Source organism: Cimex lectularius, unplaced genomic scaffold (assembly GCF_000648675.2).
Source record: "Cimex lectularius strain Harlan isolate CLEC.00 unplaced genomic scaffold, Clec_2.1 scaffold2, whole genome shotgun sequence".
In the NCBI taxonomy this organism is placed as follows: Eukaryota; Metazoa; Arthropoda; class Insecta; order Hemiptera; family Cimicidae; genus Cimex; species Cimex lectularius.
The window spans coordinates 6316427-6337752 of record NW_019394219.1 but is presented as its reverse complement, the minus strand read 5'-3'; the positions used below and the strand labels follow the sequence as shown (position 1 = coordinate 6337752).

The 21326-nt window shown below is 36.7% G+C and overlaps 1 protein-coding gene and 1 long non-coding RNA gene across 9 annotated transcripts in view; one reads left to right on the top strand and one right to left on the bottom strand.

Moving 5' to 3' along the window:
• LOC106666713 overlaps window positions 1-21326 on the top strand; it is a 62229-nt gene that overhangs the window by 9616 nt on the left and 31287 nt on the right. The window lies entirely within an intron of this gene.
• LOC106666708 (rho guanine nucleotide exchange factor 11) overlaps window positions 1-21326 on the bottom strand; it is a 237147-nt gene that overhangs the window by 194320 nt on the left and 21501 nt on the right. For 5 of the 8 annotated variants that reach the window (XM_014394066.2, XM_014394068.2, XM_014394070.2 and 2 more), the window contains exons 2-4: window positions 21081-21271; window positions 20960-21009; window positions 19815-19872 (exon numbers count right to left, since the gene is read on the bottom strand). In XM_014394066.2, the coding sequence (XP_014249552.1) occupies window positions 19815-19872; window positions 20960-21009; window positions 21081-21271 (299 nt within the window). Of the gene's footprint in view, window positions 1-588; window positions 983-8827; window positions 9004-19814; window positions 19873-20959; window positions 21010-21080; window positions 21272-21326 lie in introns of those variants that run through there. The other 3 variants (XM_014394073.2, XM_014394074.2, XM_024230240.1) reach the window with 3 other exon arrangements.

The window sequence follows — 21326 nt, the reverse complement described above, 5'->3', positions numbered from 1 at the left end:
ACCAAACTACAGTGGTGGGCAAAACCACAATAAAACCTGACCAAGATGTGTAGTCTACTCACTACTGTATGTGCTGACCAAACTGCTTGACTGCATACAACTATTTCAATTTAACCGGACGTATATTTTGTGAACTAATAACTTTACACTTCGTAAATCAAAAAAATCGAATAAAGCGGACTACACTATAATCAATTTTTGCATTATGTACATAATTTCGTATATAACATCAGTAGGAATCTATAATATGGAAGTATGGTGTAATAATTTAAAACGGAAAAATTCCAGGAATAACAACATTTGTTTTATCGTATGTTTTAGCTGGTACACAGTTTGGTCTGTTGTAATTTGGTCGGTACGATTATTTCGTTCTGTATATCCTCACGGAGTTGGTCCTTGTAATTAGCAGCATTTGGTTCGCCTATCATATATTACAGAACAACATAGAGAAGTGAGCAAAACGACCAAATTACAGGTTCATCACTCCGCGGACCAAACAAAGAAATCTCACAATGATAAAATTACTCAGTCTATGAAAAGGAATTAATTGTGTTCATCAAACGAAAAGCAGTACCTTTTAATACTCACCTGAGCAAATTTGATATAGATCTTTGGAATTATCACTGTGAGCGTTGGTCTTCATCACTGGTGGTGCATTTAGCTATTTTAAGTGATTGTTTAAGGTTATAAGCAAGAAACGAGTATGTTATACAAAACCAAAATTGAAACGCATAACATGGAAATCGAAAACAACAAGCACAGGTCCATCAATCAGCTTTCACAGTTTTTGTTGGACAGACCTCAAGAATCCCAAAAATCAATAACGTTAAAATGAAAATAAGCTAATTACTCGTTTGACGACATATTTCATAGCGACTTTCTTCACAAAATAATACGGGATTTAGAAACGCAACAATGCCTATTTTACTGAACACTGATCAAAAATATTATAGCTTATCAAATTTCTTTAACTGACTGAGAGCCATTTTTGATCTGAAAAGGATTCTTATCTTGCGGGAATGTAATTTGATTTACTATCGTGGCTTACTGAGAGCAATTAAAGAATGAAAGGTTCGTCTGTTCCTGGAATAAAATATATTTAGAAAAACAACAATATAATTAAAACCATTGTAAAAAGATTTTTCAAATAACATTGTTGAAAAGATAATAGGGTAATTAAATTTTTTAACAAGCGATTAAAACGCAAATCTGTTATCTAGCTTGTTTGGGTCTGCGAAGCGACCGCAGACCTCGACATAAAATTTCACAAGTTTCTTTTTTAATTCGTTAAAATTATTTAACAACTACAAGTGTTTTATTTATGCATTTATTTTTAACTTTTTAAATTAACTGCACAGAAAACGAGAAAGGCTTCGATCGTCAAGGATCAACAATGTTTACGTAGGCTTTAGAAAATAAATGATTGCTGAATCCCACGTTTTGCACATGTAGATTCATTAATTTATTATGGCGTCCGGCCGTGTCAGTTTCATGTTCGTTTCGAAAATTCACATCATAAAACATAACATTTCGTTATAAACCAGCAATTTAAATAAAGACGATGTATTTCGAAAAAATACGAAAATTTCTCGTTAATACTATGAATTCTACAGTCTGAGTAGTGATGCGCCATCCATGTCTTAAGGTGGTCATTCACAATCGCTCCAAATGGAACCGCGCCATGCCGTATAGCTCCATGTGGAGTGCCTGAAATTTGAGGAGGCATTCACGACTGCTCAACAGCCAGTCGCTCCGAACGTCATCTAGTGAATTACCTTCTCAAAATGGATGACGATCTCTTGTGCTGCGCTACTGTTTGTTTATATTTTAAAAGCAAAAAACCGAAGAGGAAATGGTGTAAGAAGTGGCTCCTGAACAGAAGCTTTAATACCCACATCAATTTGATGAAAGATCTTTCCCTTGAACCCGCTGATTGGAGGAACTATTTAAGGATGGATGAAACGTCTTACTTATTCATTATATTTAGTGTTCCATTGACCAAATTACTTCTTTCAATTAATCTTTTTTTGTAAGGTTTTGGTTGAAATGAGAAGCTAGTGCCACGAGCGGGATTTGAATCCATAACCTTCGGATAAATGCGCCGCTGCTCTACCACTTGAGCTATCGTGACTTCGATCCTCTTGGACACCAAAAAATAGCAAAAAGAGGGAAAATTCGAAAGATAGATTGAGATGAGATGTTGGTGTCCGAGTGGATCGAACTATCGAAGTCACGATAGCTCAAGTGGTAGAGCAGCGGCGTACTTAGCCGAATGTCGTGGATTCGAATCCCCTCGTAACACTAATTTTTTCGTTTCAACCAAAACCTTCCAAAAAAATAAAGATTAGCGTCTTATTTATATTTACTCCAGCTTGTTACTCCCTTGATTAGAAAACAAAAGACAGCAATGAGAGAAATCATCACTCTACAAGAAAGGTTGGCAGCCACATTACGTTCTCTAAGTTCACTTAAGTTCTCTACTACGATTTCTGCTCAGCGCTTAGGGATTATCAATACTGCATCTCTCGTTGCATTTGTATCCTTTGTTTTGAAAAGGTCGACCATCCGGAGGTTGAGGACCGAATTTCTTTTATTTCTATCGTCGTAATCATTGTCCACCACTTTCCATAAATATGGTAAACTTTCATACAATTCAATCACCTCAACAATAAAATCTCTATTGGATGTCATTGCCAATAAAGAATAAACGTTTTCGACTTTTTGAGAATGTAGACGGAGATGTTTGCTCAGTGACAGAAAGACGGAGACTGCGCAAAAAAAAACAAAAAAACGTGGGTTTTTTCCCATTCACGACCAAGCCAGCGCTCCAATATTCCACCGTTCACGCCAGTTTTTAGGCCATGCCGTCGTCGCGCCGTAGATATTTGGAGGGGCGCGATGGAGTTTGGTCCGGTCGAATATTCGGCACAGCCGGGCATGCCAGTTCAGTTTTGCCATTGACGTGGTTTTTGGAACGGCGTCGCTCTGTTTGGACTGCTAGGAGAGATCGTGAATGGCCACCTTACGGCATTGTGCCATCTTCGGCGGTTAGTCAGGGTTATAAACAGGGCGATACAAGAAACTAACATCCTTCCATTCGATTCGCATGTAAGATCAAAAACAAGAGATAATTGGAAATGACTAAACAACAATAAACCAATTGTTGGTACATTGAATTTTTTTAAAGAATTAATTATTTGAATTAATTGTGCTTTTAATCGAAGGTCTTGGTTGGGATGAAAAAGCTAGTGTCACGAGAGGGATTCGAACCCACGACCTTCGGCTCAATACGCCGCCCCTGCTCTGACCACTTGAGCTGTAGCTCCAGTTGTGGCTTTTTATTAATTAAAATATTATAAACCTTGAGTAAAGTGAATAAACATTGTATAAACCTTTGTACGTCAGTGATATACAAGTAGCTTAGTGATACGCAAAGAAACTTCGGATCTTCTACGTGAAAGATGTCTTTGCAAAATCACATTTAATTAAAGAAGTATTTCAATTTTATAAAGTAAATGTTATGCATAAAAAATTCGCTCGTTATTTTGCTATTTATTTCAAAGTAGATTTATTTCTGTAGTTATGTTAATTATAACTGCTTGTTAGAGGCGGCATGAAGTTGTTCCCAATAAATAAAGCCAAAAGACCACGAGAACTTCCTCAATGTACCTTAGTGCAGTCAAAGATCCATTCCATGTAATAATCAATTCGGTCATGGTTGTTCATTCCACCCCTGGCTGACTCAAAAAGTTCTCTCGTATTCCACAAATGGTCCCGGACATCTGATTGCCACAAACCAAACCGGCACTCATTTATGAAGAGAACACCCCCTCCCCATTGATCAAGAGTCCAAGCGAGATGCTGATTTCCGAATAGTCACCCTACGATGCCTTCTAGCAATAGAGAAAACCTGATGCGAGTCGTCTAGAGAGGCTATTCTTACAAATCCCTCTGATGACTGTTTAAAGCTCACCCTTATATTATGGACCGGAATCGACTACCTATTAAGGAAGCCGTTAAATGACGACGGATCATAGTGCGGTAAAAGCAATAAAACATACATCTCTAGCAGTCGTACACCGCGGTCGACCACTACCTTTTCTTCGATCAAGACTTCCTGTGGTCCTCAACCGTGGGAGGCCATGCGGACGGTAGTGCGCGGCACACCCAGAGCTGGGGGCTAAGGGACGCTACATCCGTCGATGGCCAAAGCATTTCCCGGGAGATAATGGACTTATAACCAGGAAAAAAATAATTATTAATTGTTTCATCGAACAAAACAATTTAAAAAAACCAATTAACTCACGCAAGTTGGCTCTGGACAAAATGAAATCGAACGGATTTTCTTTATTTTTAATCTAACAATGTAAAACGATAACACTCTACAAAGGAAAAAAAGCAAGTTATTAATATTCTGTTTACGCTTCAAATCAACTAATAATCTGTATACCTAATTGATTGATACACAAAAACACCGTTTATAAAAAGAGGTGTGTTAAATATTTGACAAAATCTAATTCAAATCATAGGCAGCACGAGGTGTTCAGGATGCAATTTCCACCCTCGCCAGTTGGCCAATATTAATTAAATTTGTAGAAGGAGCCGGTGATGGAAGACCTTTTGGCTTTCTGGCGAAGATTGATATCGCTTCATCCAATCACCTGTAAAGTTCGACACTGACCTCCCGATATCCCACTGGCAATCAAATTTTTAACGTATCACTTGTCTGGAGTGATTTAACGTCGTTTTTAAAGTGAGAGACTTTTACAAGTGTGTGGTTAACCTATGAATGAACTCCATTTAACTTCATAAAATTTGCCGTAGGAATTAGTTTTTTGGACAATAAAATGAGACGTTTTTTCGAAATCAAATATTTATTTCCTCACAAAAACCCTACTAATAGTAGTAATAAAATGTAAGGTTTGAAAGAACATTGCAAAGAATTTCGCAAATTAAATAATAGAAAATAGGGTATTGTGTATTCTTATCACAAGTAACCCAAAGGGTTCTAACAAAAAGATTTTTTTTTTTTTCAGTTTACCTGTGTATTATTTTCCTTATATTACCTATATTCTTCAGCCTGGACAAATTCAAGGGGTTAAGAACGTGTTCTAGTTTTAGTCTAACTTGCTGAAAAATGTTAAAAAGTTCGCAAAAATTTGCTTTATAAACAAACGTCCATTGTTAAAAAGTTTCATATCTGGTGTGAAAAAAAAATTACAGGCCCATTAGAATAGTCTTGCCAACTGGATCAAAGCAAATAGATGAATGGTTTCCATCCGTAAATTATTGCCTGCTACGTTCGTTATGAACCGCGTAAATCAAAACTCAATGAGCGTTCGGCACGTGCCCATATCTATATTGAAAAATCCATTCGGCAAACGAACGAAAATAAAGGCATGCTAACGTATGAGTCAGTTTTCCGATACGTAAAATACATAAAAACCAAGTAGATTATTACTTGTTCAATTTTACCGAGCCTACTGCAGCAAATTAGATTGGCCTAAAAAACACAATAAAGCGAGGGAGGATGGCTCGACTGGACGCTGAGCACGTGCTGAAACGCGATCGACATCGCTTATTGAATTTGATTAGATTCTCACGCACATTTTCATTAATTTAATCACTATTTAGGGACGCTGGCCTAGATTAATCAGACAGTAAATCTTCGGACGAGTCATTCGGACCTAGGAATAATTTCAGCTAAGCAAGACAATAATTTTATCTAGCTACATTTTGTAGCCTGGCTGTTTCTCATCTATTTGGTTCAGCTGTCCTCGCAGGTTTGGTCCAACAGAAACGTTTTGGCATTTTCAGTGGTGGGAGAGGCCGAACGTGCCCACCAACACATCGTTCATCAAATTGCAAAATCGGAAAAAAAACCACAATTAACTGCCGCCAATCAAGCAAACAGTATGACTTGTTTTGCTCTGGTCACCTCGATTTTCTTCGGGCCTCGACAGTCAAGCAAAGACAAAACAAAGCGCTTCACGCGTTAACCAGTTTCACAAACAACGATCCACGTAGTAATTTCGTCTGGGTGAAATTGCCTCACACTGTTTATACCTCTGACCGTCAATAAAGGTGCCGAAACGCGTCAGACCGCAAGAATAAACAGCCCAATATGAACAGGAAAAATTAAACTTCAAGGAAAAAGTTTGGTCGTTTCTAGTCACTTTGGTCCGCTTATCGTAGCTAGTTGGTTTGTCAGACACGGTACGGCAATTCGCAATATTCAGTGGTAGGTTAAGGTTATAAGCAGGGAGAGGCATGAGATTACAAACTTTCCAGTCGAAAGTCGACCCTCGTCTGACAGATGAAACCAATTGTTCAAAAGACCAAACTATAAATACCGTCTTTGCAGACCCCATGAAGAAATGTAATGCAAGGAATTCGTTTAAAGACCATTTACAGCTAGTGGCCAAATCCTTTTACAGGAAAGTTTATAAATTTCATGTCTTTTAACTTGTAATGTATGTATAATTTGATTTGCAACAGCTATATATCTGAAATCTGACGTCTTTAAGTAACCAGTCTCGATCAACACAAATTACTGTTTTCCCTGGAAAGGAAGTTCATGCTTGGCCTCACCCTGCTTATAACCATATCCAAACGGTTATATCCCAAAAGGCATCTGACAGTCTACAAACAGCGAGGATAGGCAAACCAGGATGATCGGAAACGACCAAGTTACAGTTTCACCACCACGCAGACCTCTACCCTTAAATCACACAATTTATTGACTTTTTAAGATATTGTGATGATATTTGTGAGGCGAAAAATTTGAACGGTGATCGTCTCCGATCATCCTGGTCCGTGTATCCGTGCAGGTTTTGGGTTGTTACACGGTATAACTTGTCTATTGCCTTGCTCTGCTTGTAACCGTATCGAACCGCCGATATGCCAAAATGCGTCATTCTAAAAACTTCACTAAAAATAACGATGAATGAAAACGACCAAACAGGTTCATCCAGACCCCACACCTCAAGTAGAAAGCCTACCAATAAACCATCTTTTACGAGATATTGTAAATGTCTGCGAGGCGACAAACCTGAATCACAATTATCTCCGATCATTCTTGTCTGTCTAGCCACGCTGATTTTGGTATGTTATATAGAATGAAATGTGTGACAATCCCACCTTGCATACAAGCATATCCACCAAAAGGCATCTTAAGGCTAAAAACAGCGAGGAAAAGCGGGGCAGGATGATCGAAAGCAACCAAGTTTCATTACCACCTAAGAAATAAATAAAACAAATTATTAAATTTTTGAGATATTTTGTGGGTTCTGCGATGTGACTAACTACAATATAATCATCTCTGATCATCATAGCGCTGATTCTGGCAAGTGTTTGACCTCACCCTGCTTATAACCATTTCCAACTGCTGATATACCAATGCATCTAAAAGAATAAAAACAGCGAGGATAAGCGGACCAGGTTGATCGAAAACAACCACGTTTTCTTTCCATTACCACATAATCTAACGAAAGTCAAAATCTAACAGATTATTAACTTTTTATTGTGTTGATGTCTGCGATGCGATAAACTAATTTTGGTCTGTTACACGAAAGAAAGTTTGTCTATCGCCTTACTCTGCTTATAATGGTGTACAACCAGTGAAATGCCAAAAACGTGTCAGACAGACTTAAAACAGCTAGGATATCCAGGCCTCAAGCAGAAATCCCACAAATCATCTCTTTTATGATACTGTGTTTTTGTCTACGAGGCGACAAACCTGAATCACTATCAACTCCAATCACCCTCTGGTCCATGTAGACTAACTGGTACGTGTTTCGGCATTTTGCAGTGCCCAAAATAAAATGCAGAATGCAAAAATAGCCTTAACACAGGATATTTATTTTCGTACCCCCTATTGTGTTCGTTGCCCTTCTCCCTTCGTAGCAAGTTCTACTGTTTAATTTCACCACGTTATCTTTTAATTATGTTTAATTTAAGATAATATCGTTAAATGTGCACCTGTAAAATTTCTATAACGATTAAATTAAAAACAAATATCAACAAGTATATGACCTTGTGATGTACATGTGTGCTGCACATGTCAGTGTACATTCACACCAACCTTACCGGTTCATTAACTGATATTTATAACCTTGAATTTGCTTAAACCCGATTTGTGTATAAGCATCAAAACCAAAATACCAGCAGTTGGATTGATGATAACTATTTAGCAGGCGAGGCAAAAGGGTTTTCCATTCTTGTTGTTTCAAGTTTTGATACTCAAAAACTTAAGAGATAAAATATTTGCCAAATAAATTAAATTAATCATTAAAAAAAAAGAAATTAATAACTTATATTTTCCCAACGTCAAATTTTATTATACTTTTGTTTTAGTTTCAGCGAAAGACGTCACGTTAGGATACATTAATTATTGAAGAAATTTTTTTTATAAAAATAAATTATTTCTTTAAAGGGTTAAGGTTAGTTGATGTACCTGTACATCACCAAAGAGGCAGTATTTCAACCAATTTAAATTATTTTTTCACGGTTCAACGGGTCAACTTGTTAGGCAATCCGCCCACAGAAGTAATCGGTCTCACTTTCATAACTCTCGATGAAATTAATACATAACAGGCGTTTATTCATTGGTTTTATTTAAGGAAAGATCAGTTTGAATCATCCATCTTGGCTGTTGTAAACGTATAAGAGTTTATATTTGATGGGACACTTGACACGTGAATTGGTACCATAATGTACAGAAATATTATAAAACAGAATGAAATGTTCGTCGTGCCGAAGTTTTACAACCGGCTGCATTAGTCAACGGTAACATCAAGGCGGCCGTTAATAGTCCTCGCATACTCACGTTTCTTTTTCAAGCAAGGACACTTCTTCTGGCACTTCTTTTTCCCTTTGCTCGGCTTCTTAAGGAACTTTTGCAACACCTTCATGTTTGGGCATGCTGCCCCTTGGACGAAGACAACACGAGAAACGACACACACACGCGTAGAAAGACGCACAACCCCGGCCAGAAGGGGAAAAACTGTCCTACCCTCTTCCCACCCGGTACTAGCCGTACAGAAAACATGTACTTCTTTCCCCCACTCGAACCGGTGGGGTACCTGTTGGGGATAACTTCGGAGGTCCTGTGACCGATTGGCGTCAAGGCCGTCCGACTTGGTGCAAATTCGCCGGCGCTAGTACCAAACTGCGTTTCGGGTGTGAAAACGGTGTTAAACAATGGTAATCCACGTGGAAAGTGTCGTTTACTATCCTCTCCGTTTCGTCTGTCTGCCTTCAGTAATGGGTTTTTGGCTTCAGTTATATACACTGACAAGCAAAAAATTCCACACACTTGTAATACAACTTGATTTTTATAGTTTTATATATTAATCAAAGTTTCACGTTTTTTAACGTTTATTAATTCAGTCTTTATCTAAAAATGAAAAAAAGACGGACAGGTAAAATTTGTTATAATTTTGTTTTAGATTTTTAATTAGCATTTCAATATCGCATATTGCATTAATTACACCTCGAAGATGCATCGGCATTTTTTCTACCAGTTTGGAAATGTTCCTATGCTGTACGTTAGCCCATTCTTCACGAAGAGTCCTTTGAAGATCGTGGAGTGTATCTGAAGTGATGGACGTGTTATTCGTCCCTGATGTTATGCTGTTGAAGGTACGTTTGTACTATGTGAGCGACATGTGGTCGGGCATTATCGTGCATTAGAATTGGATTGTCGCTGATTTCAAGACCCAAAATAACCCATGGATCATTAATCTGGTGGAACAAAGCTCAACAAAAAGTAGCTGGTAGCTCAATCCCTAGAGTTTATCCACTTCTCATTTTGTTTTGTTTAGATCCATTCTGCGATGTTGGATTCTATATTTGTTTTTGTTATCCAAAGTAGGTTCGGGACTGCTTTCTCGTTACCCAAAATAGGTTATGTTGGGTCTAGAAATCAGCGACAATCCTATTCTAATGCACGATAATGCCCGTCCAAATGTCGCTTGCATAGTACAAACGTACCTTCAACAGCATAACATCAGGGTCTTAGCCTGGCCAGCCCGTTCTCCGGACTTGAACCCATCGAACATTTATGGAAGAACCTCAAAAGACGAATAAGAGTACATCCATAACTTCCTGAAACACTCCGCTACCTTGAAAGGACTGTTCGTGAAGACTGGGCTAACCTCCAGCAAAGAGACATTTCCAGACTGGTAGAAAGTATGCCGAGGCGTCTTCGAGATGTAATTGAGGCAAGAGGAGGAAATTCGCAATATTGAAATGTTAATTAAAAATCTAAAACAAAATTAAAACAAATTTTATCTGACCGTCTTTTTCCCCCCTTAGCAATTTACATTGTTTTTTTTTTACTTTTTTAAACAAAGACAAACTATTAAACGTTATAAAACGTGAGGTTGATTAATATATACAAATCAAATTATATTGCATGTTTGCCTGTCAGTGTATGTATACTATTTAAAATTAATAATTTTCACTATTCCAAATAAGCCTTCTGAGTGTCGCATAAGATAATCAGAACTACAAAAAGGAGTTATTACATTGCGATTTTAATTATTGAGGTCTTGGAATGATGAACCAGGAGTTGGCTCTTTCTCATCCGTGGTCCGACCCACGCCGTTCTGAAAGAATGTTTCTCCAACTACAACAAATCAACCGATGATGATGGCTTCTTGAGCGAGGCTATGTCTATGGTCGGAATCAACGATAAATCTCACAAGAAATACTCTACAAAAACTGAGGGAATTTAAATTTAAATTGCTCCCTATATTTTGCACATGGTTGTCTTCTGCCAATAACAGATTATAAAAATTAGAAATTTGAGGTAACCCTTTCTTTATCAGCGTAGCAAGAACAAATTTCACTGCGGTTTGGGCACGTTTAAAGAGAACAAAATTACGAGTACACTCGATTTGTGAAAACAATGGAGAATGAAAGTTCCATCAATAAGCTTTTCAACTAACAAAGTTTTTTGGGTTGTCTTTATTTTATACTGTTTGGGCACGTAATGTACACTTAACGTAATATAATTTTGACAAAATAAAATGTTTTACTTTTGTTAGGACAGAAGATAAACTTTATGCTGAACGCGAATCATGGTCCACGATCTTCGAAACTTTTCTCTAATGCTAACAGAAACGGGCGACTTGTTCTTGTCGGTTCAATGGTACAAACGAGCGAACTATTTACAACGGATTTTAAGCCCAACATATGACCAACTAAGAAAAATCGGTTTGTCACACTGCAGACCTTACAGAAAAATTTGATCATTTCCGATGAACTACAAATAGACTGGGTCCATCGTTCAATCTAAGTGCATTATTACAAAAGAGCCAACTAAAATGTACAATCGTTTATCGGCCGGGCGCAAAAATAAAAAAAAAAGCTGTAGAACAATTTAAGTCTCACCTCTCCATGAACATTAGGCTAGGTCATCGTACCAAACTAGCAACGGTAGCTATAACAACCTTTAACGTGAAAATCCCGTGGTTTTGTCTTTTTCGATCAACATGTATTATAACTTATCCTCGCCGATTTCGTTTGTCAGGGGCTAGGTTTTCGCTTGGAAAGATGCTCTTATCTTTTCTCACCCTGCTTATACCTTGACCAACCGCTGAAGATGGGCCAATCCTGAAACGTGTCTGACAGCAACATCGGAAACAACCAAACGACAAGTTTATCACTCCGTAAACGTCAAGAAAAATCTCACAATTTCCTATGATCTATGACAATGTAATCTGCCTCTCCTCGCTGTTTTGAAAGAATGCTCGTTTTTGCCTCGCCCTGTTTATGTCCCTGACCTACGGCTAAGGCTGGCGAAACGTCGTCGGCCTGATCGAAAGGACCGAACTGCAGGTTCAACACAATGCAGATGTCAACGAGAAATCTCGCATTTTACCGAAAGTTAATTAAAAAATAGTACTAATTTTAATTAACGAAATACGTTTATCATTTCAATTACCTCGTGTTAACCATGAACTTAATATACTTATTTATTTATTTTTTAAAATTTATAGTTCTACGAAAGAAATTCACATGAAATAAACATCATTGGTCGCCTTGAAGTCTCGTTTGGATTCCTCAGATCATCTGGGATGTGAAGTGAATAACATTAATAAAATAAAAAAAATCATCGTCCGCGTAATTTATAACAGCGTTCACGTTCGTTCGAACACGATTACTTTACGTAAAGATCCGTCTCGGTCCGAATACAAATTCTTTTTCTGTTTATGAAAATCTAATCGTTCAATCCCAAAAGGGATAATCGGTCCCCAATTATGTACTTGCTTCGGCGGTACATATACTATTCTATACATATTTAATCAGTTGGAAATTTATATTGACACGGAAACTTAGAGACAATCTGGATTTTCCGGAAGGATCGTGGCCGCTGCAGCAGGTACGAGGTTTGGAATTATAATGGACAAATAATTGAAATAGTGTCGACATATAAATGCAGTGGATCTTTCTCCGTCTCTTTCGTACAGCCATTACTGGACCAAACCAACACGACAGGCTCTTTTTTGGCTTAAATTTCATTCGGTCTAAATACATAGCTAATAAGAACAAGAAAAAGAAGGTAAAGAGCACCTATGGCTGCCAGGTTTGGGGATACGTTTTTTTGACGATATTGAAAGCTGCACTTTTTTTTTTAAATTGAAGTTTCTTTAAAAAAAAAAAAAAAAAAAAAAAAAAAAAAAAAAAAAAAAAAAAAAAAAGAGTTTAAGCTTCCCAGTAACACCCCGACTTACACGATTAATGTTCAAGACTGTCTACCAATCCATGTTTTTTGCTTTTTTCTACATTTTAGATATGTATTAAAGGGTCCTAGAGCTTCAGTCATCCCGTTTACCTAATTTATTGACCTCGGAAATAATGAAGAAGAAAATTCTTTGCTTTTCAGGAGTGGAATTGTTGGATGAGGAACGTAAGGTGATGGCATAGTTGTAGGTTCAAAGGAATGGGGCAAAAATGGATTGCGTCCTAAGGATAAAATGATACATTTTTATCAAAATGAACAATGAAGAAAAGGCTAGGGGCTAAGGACAGACATAGGCAATTAAGACTGGATTATATGAATTGGGGAATACTGATAATTATAGACATATACTATAGATAGAATTAGATAGTATAACAATTAAAATAATTATACAATTTTTGTGTCGTTGTTCAATAAAAAACACCGGGGAAAAATTGTATTTCCGAACACCATTTATTACGCATTTACTTTTATTTTAATCTTTTGTAGTATATTTCAGAATAATCCCCTAAATCTTTTATTTTCTTGATTTTTTTTAACAAGAAATAAATTTTATTTTCTGTTTTGATATCAGTCGAGTTTAAATGTTTGGTCCCTATAATTATTTTTGGGTTGCATTCAATTTCTTTTCTTTTTTCACATGGATGAGAACTCCTGACAACCTCGGCTATTGTCATTTTTGATACTTTTTTATTACCAGTTTTATATTTGTTTATAATTTTGTACATGAAATCATCTATCTTATCCCAATGATTCTGTTCGCCCATCTAAAACCGAGTTCTGTCGTTTACTTTAGAAAGATAAAAACAACATACACACTAACTCTGTTTCTCTTCCGTGGTCGTACAAGGGAGTAGAAGCGGAACCTAAACAAATCCAGGAAGTTTACGCCGTTTGTTTTCTACAAAATCTTTTTAGTAAAAAACAAAAAAAAACAAGAATTTGCTCTTAAATTTAATCTATAAGCAATATATAAATATTCAAAACGGGAGTTCTTGTAATATCACAGTGATATAATCAATGTTTTATTCCAGGAAGGTGTGCCTGAACTGTAATCACATAATTATTACAGGATTATTATGATAATTATTATCCAACAACTTTGATATTTGGCTTGTCACGTTGGGAGATATTTAGCTGGAGAACGCATTTTTATAGTTGTGTCTGTGAATTATTCCTGGATAACGGTTTATTTGCAATCCCCTTTCTTGACAATCAATAAAAATAGAACAAAACCCGACTTCCGCGTGCTGACAATGCTCCCAGGGGCCTAAATAAAACCGGCTTTCTTTAAAGGGCTGAAACTAAAAGTGGAAGTCGTAATGGAATACTTGCCATTATTTAAATCAAAATGGCATTACAACACAAGCCTTTTCAATGGTGTTTAACATAAACACTCTCTGACTCAGGGCTGGATGATAAAAGTATTTCTGCAAGCCAAAGTAGGCAAAGTTGACTTAGAATTTATATTCATCCGTTTGAAGGCGGATCCTCGCCCACACTTTTCAAAACACTCCTTAAAACCGCTCCAACACGGTAAGAACATCCTAATAACTTTTAAATAAACTATCTCTCACAAGAATAAATCAATATAATTTTAAAGCCCGACCTTTATTAAAGGTTATTATTTTAGAAATAGAAGCTATTTGAATGATTAATACATCGTATTAGATAGATATAAATTTAATTGAATTTAGCTGGAATTAAATTTATTTTTCAATCTCAATTGTATTTCAACGATAAAAAATGATTAACAGTTGTTATTATCATGTTCAAAAGAATACTTAAAAAAATATAAAAATAGAAGATAACCGGATTCAATGTACTTGAACATCAACGAATATACACACGTGCTAATTCTAACAATGCTCACAAATGAACTAATTGTCCACCGGTCGGTCAGACGCGTGTTGGTTTTCGTCAGGATGAAGTTTGTGTCTTGCCTCGCCCTGCTTATACACCTAAACTCACAGCCGAAGTTGGCGAAATGCGTTCAGACCAGAATGAAAGAAAAGAACCAAACAACAGGTTCGCAGCCTTTCAACAATATATTTCAAAGTTTGTCTAAAACTGCCCAAAAAATTACTAATATTAATTAATAAATTATTTGATCAGTTATTAACTTGTATTTAATCGTATTTTTCTTTGAAAGTTTGAAGTTATACGAAAAAATTTTGTGCTTTGTTCGTTTCCGGGCAGGCTGGCTACCATCGATATCTTTGGTTTTGTCTCACCCTACTTAAAACGCTGACCAACCGATGGTGAAATTTCGTCAGACTTGGATGATCGGAAGGCAAAGAAATCCTATTTGTTATTCGTTTGATCATTTTGGCCAGCCTATCATCACTGTTTAGATCGTTATCGTCTTGCCGCACCCTGTTTATATCGTGACAAACCATTGAAGATGACCAAATGTTGAAATGTGTCCGAAGAACACCGAAAGAACCAAATTACATGTTTATCACCCCTGTTTGATTATGGTCAGTCTATCCTCGCTGTTTAGGTCATTCGAGTCTTGCCTCACCCTGCTTATGACCCTGATGGATAGGTGAAGACAGCGAAATGCCGAAACGAATCTCATAAAAACAATATCAGGATAGGCACAGTATTCAACCAAACCTATCACCCCTGTTTGATTATGGTCAGTCTATCCTCGCTGTTTAGGTCATTCGAGTCTTGCCTCACCCTGCTTATGACCCTGATGGATAGGTGAAGACAGCGAAATGCCGAAACGAATCTCATAAAAACAATATCAGGATAGGCACAGTATTCAACCAAACCTATCACCCCACAGACATCAAGAAAAATATGTAATACATGTTTTATGTTTTGATAATTTTTGTTTGATGTAGTAACCCATTTTTGTGAACCTACGTTTTACCTAAAACGTGAAATATTACCACTAGGAACATTCTAAACTATTAGATTTTATTTTATAGTTTTTATGTGTTTGGTCAGGGTATAAGGAGGTCGAGGCAGGTCTACAAACTATAAATTCAAATCATGCTAGATTACAATAAAACATCACAATTTTTACATATTACTTAAATTTTGATCTAGTTCAAATAACGTTACAAACAATGTAGAACAATATTCTTGATTTTGTAGAGTGAGGTCACTCACTCCCATAAGGGCATTACGGTTTAATGCACAAGAATGGGACGTTTTTTCTCGACGCTGACCATATGTCTAGAAATAACAATGGGTAAATCGATTACAAAATATAATTTTTTTAATGTGTGGCTACAAAAAAATATATTCAAATAAATTCAGATGTAAAGTTATAACCGTTGCCTTTTCCGTGCATTAATGGATGTATTAAGTTTCCAGGAATGTATGTTTTAAACATGATGGAAAGGTGATGCGTGTGGCGGTTCGAGTTGACATTAATTTATCACCGTGCATTACCCTTTCTAGTCCTTTCATAAAAGTTCCCGTTAACCTCAATTTTAAATAACTGTCTCATATGAGACAATCGCTGTAAATTTAGTAGATATAATTTTGCGATTTCTCTTCTGCAGACCGAACTTTATTTTGTCTTAGTTTATTATTTTTAAGCCTATTTCAGCATATTGAGTGTTTTCATAAAGTTTCGGTTAAACTGTGATCAAATATTGTGAGATTTCTCCTTGGGGTCCATGGGGAACCATGAGTCTGTATTTTGAACATCAGTTATCATCTTTGACTCCTTATGCTCGCTGATGCGTTTAGACGCGTTTGGGCATCTTCAAATTTTGGTGAGGCTTAAAAGCCGGTCGAAGGCAGATAAAAATTCGAAACTACAGAACAAAACTGGCAAGGGACAATGATGGGATACGACCAAAAAGTACTTTGTAGTTTGGACATTTTCTGATCAAGATGATCTGTTAACAAGGAAAGAAATTCTGTCGTTTGATCATTGTTGGTCAGCCTATCGCGTATTGCCTCAGCCTGCTTATAACCCTGACAAAATGATGAAGATTCGTGAGACCATCATCCTGGAAAGGACGAAACTACAGGATCACCACTGTCCAGACCTCAAAAAGTGTCGAAAATATGATCAATTTTCCTCATCAATTAGTCCAATAATTGTCATCGGCCAGGCCATCCGCCTTTTCATTCCCATGCTGTCCTTTGTGAGCGAGTATCAATACAAGGGTTACCTTGTTCTCAAACCTGGAAGAGATCCTATTGATAAGATCTACGGTTTCCTCCACCAGTCTTGAGGTTGACAAATCTTTTTGTAATGACCTAAGACTAGCCTGACTGTCAGAAAAAATTCTAATATCCTTCCCCTTAATTTCATTTTCCACAAGTGTTCTACAACACACATTAATTGCCCAGATTTCCGCCTGGAAAACGGAGGTGTTATTACCAAGAGGGGAGGAGATGCTGATTCCTAATTTAGGTATGTAGATTCCTGCACCACTCCCTCTACCTTTGATAAGTGAGCCATGAAAGAATATCATACAATTTGTTCGTTTTTGACAGGCTAGCTGTTTTGGTCTGTCAGGAGAGGTTGGGAGACCAAAAACGAACAAACAGAAACGACCTAACTACAGGTTTATCAGACCCCAAGATAAAATAACACCTTTAAAAGAAAACTCTGTAATATTAAGACCTATTTAAATTTAATTACCTGTTCAGGTACAGTATGCCAGATTTGTATGTATGTAAACGTATGCAGTTAGTTATCCCTTTCAAATTGTACAAGCAATAACACGATTAATCACCAAAAGAAATATACAGTCATTTGTTTAAGTTTTGCTGCAATTTCACTCAGCAAAAATATTTACGTTTATTAAAAAACTACAGGTCAACCAGTAAGGGAGGATGGGCAAGGATGATCGCAGACGAGATTAAGTTTAAATGTTAAATTAAATTTCAACTGTACCAATATTAAAACTTGTAAATCCCAATTGTTTTTAATGTCCCAATTGTCGAATGTAATGAGGCCTGGTTCAATTTTTTAACAGTACATTTACTTGCAACAAAATGACTATCTGCCAGTGCCATTTTTAAAAACTAGTAAGTGATTAATGTGTACATATTCTTCTAAATTTACTATCACGCATGCCCTATTTCTTCTACTTTTTACTTATATAAACAATGCGTTTTTAATGGTGGCGTGACCGTTCCACAATTATCTGAACCACTCCTTTACAATTTTCCACGCTATTCATGAGGGAAAAATTTCTATACGTGCGAGAAGTGAACCACTTATGGGAAGTACTGCAAGATTAAATGTTTCGCAATACCTTTGGATTTACAGAAGAATAAGTGTAAGCCATTAATGTGAGATTAACTGTTCAATCTGAATGTCGGATTAATTAAATACTAGTCTGCATCTGCGGTTTATTTACTAGATTATTCTATTTCTTTTGTTTTCCTAAAATTATAAAATCTTGGCTATTTAAATTTACCTATGTGTTTTAGCAGTGGAAATAATTGGATATCCACTAGTCAGTATTAGTGCTGTAAAACTAGTTAAAGTGTAAGACGTATCGACCACTTTTTAACTCAAAAATAATCTGGATACTGACTGATATGTCCAGGTTGAAGAAACAAATTCAATTGTTACCGCCAAGCTTTCGACCTATTTTAAGGTCATTATCAGAGCAAAATAATTAACTTTTTAATAGATGGTTTTAAATTTTTTCAAGACTCACTTAGACCCAACATAGCCAAGGGCTGTAACACTATTGCGCCTATTTAGGACATAGTGTTACAGTCCTTGGTGATAATGGGACTGAGTTGGTCTAAAGAAATTTGACTTAATCTATTAAAAATTAATTACGCCAAGGGGGACATATATTTAAAATTGTTTTAACTTTAAGATGGCCTTAAAATAGGCAGAAAGCTTGGCAATCACAACTGAATTTGTTTTTTCATTCTAGACCATAACAAGATCCTGATTATTTGTAAAACTACTTACATGGATCTTTTGACGTATAAAGGCCTTGATTATTTGACTTTTTACAATGAAGGCAACACATTCGAATGGAAGGGGTACAAATTAACTTTCTGAAAAATATAATATTTCAACAAAATCACTGAAAACACTGATCAATCATTTCAACTAGATAAGTTTCTACTTCTACAGCACACGGTCTTCTTGAGTTTTCGATCTCAGATGTCCACTGTTTACAGGAAAGAGGGACGCATGGCTTTTGGCACTCGCTTGGCTTTGGTGACCCCGAAATCTTTGTGACGTGCGCTTTCTGTGTTCAGTGCTGACAAAAGAACGGACATGACCCATCTGGGCTTGAATAGATCTGGGAGTGTGAGCAATACTGGGTAAAAAAAAGTCATAGGCCACCTTTTAACTGTGCAAATATTCGACAGGAGAGAAAACCTACGCTGGAAAATTAGTATAAGACTACCCTGGCAGAACTTTAAAATCTGAATGTGGAACTTTTTTATATAATTGTAATAATATAACCCAATTTTTATGTAGGCATACTCATAGTTTTTACTTTAACACAATTTAAACAATTCAATTTAAGCATCGATTGTATAAACAAAAACAGGCACTTGACCAATTTATGAAGTATCCAGATTAACTAACAGATAAAGCAGATACCCAAAGGAAAACAACAATAATATTTTTTGCATATATTAGAATTAGATTAAGAATTTCACTTTCATTTTTATTCAAAGCCCCGGAGCTTGACGACTCTCAATGCAATGGAACGACTACCACGATTTAATTCCGCGATTGTTTCATAATGAAGTATTCTGTTTTTTTTTCTGATTAAATCGATTAATAATATTTACCGTACCGATTATTTAAGAGTCAATTGACTGTTGGTCAATTTAATAAAAAAACAGGCTTGGCAGTTAGTTAACATTATAATGTTTGACGAAATCTGATAGATTAAAACCTAATTATGTCAAGTAAAAAATTAACTTGTTCTTTTATTAACGTATTATACTGAACGTGAATCTCTCTCTTTTCTTCTAATTGTAAGCGTCCATTAATTCCTAAGGAATGTAGATAAGAAAGTCACTTCCTTTAGTTGTTTTGGTTATGAATCAATTATGGTACTACTTAAAAAAAGCTTTATTCAATGGGAAAAAACCATACCTTTAATTAGTTCTACGACTTCGGTATGGGTGAGATTCGTAACGTTGATGCCGTTGACCTGAAACATAAAACAGGGTTTTTTTTTTAAACAAGCCCTACCAAAGTTTTTTTTTTTTTTTTTTTTTTTTTTTTTTTTTTTTTTTTTTTTTTTTTTTTTTTTTTTTTTTTTTTTTTTTTTACGCTAGTTGCAATAAGTAAATTTAATCAAACACACACACAATTTCTAGGCCATTGCCTCTTCTTCAGCCGACGTGGAGGATTTCCAGATAAGGTTAGTGTGGAAAGTTTTTGGACGAGATGGTTTGGGTGTACAGAACGAGTATAATGTTATTTCTGATAACGTGTTCGTGCAAGGTCTTGAACGAATGTAATATGGAGGATAGTGTGAATGTTTTTATTGCTGTTAATAAAAGGAGCATTAAGGATTTTTCTTAGGATTTTGGAACGGAGAGACTCGAAACAGGATGAATTGGAATGCTTGGTTGAGCCCAAACTTCCGCTCAGTAGGTCCTATAGGACGAATGAGTTTTGTGATTAGTCGGTTTACTGTTAAGGTTGAGGTGAGATCGTGGGTCGAGTAGTCTCAGTAAGAGTGAGGGTGGGTTCCACGTAAATATTTTATCAATGTACAGACCCAGGTATCGTACTATGTCAGCAGTCGGTATCAGTATGTCATCCAGTAATAGAGGACCAAAAAACTTTCTTAGTAGGAAAGTGACTTTGGCACATATGCTTTCGTTCACTCTGATTCTCCATTTGCGATACCAGTCTTTTACTGAGGGTAAGGTGAATTGAGACAGAAGCATACAACAGATGGGCTGAACAAGGGAGGATAGCCGTGTTTCGTCAAATTTGGAGATGACTGTGTTTAAAAAAGTAGGAATGTCAGCCTTCCTTGGGGGACTCCAGATTTTACCGAACTATAAAAGGAAAGGGATGTTCTCTGACAGACACGCAAAGTCGGAGGATAAGGTAAAAGATATATGGAAGAATCATATTGAGTTTCCACAGTTAAACTGGGTGCCCATACCCGGTCGAATGCCTGGGCTACCTCTAGGGTTGCACCCGAGCAATACTGCTTTCGCTCAAGACCTACAAAAGTGAGGTAAATAATAAGCAATATTCAAAAATATAAAAAAACTCACTTTTATAATGGTGTCCCCGCTTTGAAGTCCTGCTCTTTCCGCTGCACCGCCTGCAACAAAAACCGAAATTTTGTTTCGCCAATCCAAGGTCCAACGTACTTTTTGTAAGATGGTACTTTACCTGCTTTCACCGATTGGACGTAGACAGGATTGTCACCGGAGATTTTCATCCCGTACCCTGTCGCGTCATCCTTCGATATCGTGATGGTAGTGACGCTCGGTGGCAGGTGATGGGGCGAGAGGTGGTGCAGAGGCGGGCCTTCGCATGGCCTTGGAGATCGTCTAAACGACGGACCGTTTGAAAGTCCCCGTCTGAAAGAAAAATAACGAACAATGAAAAACTAGGAACATTCTGAGTATAAAACAA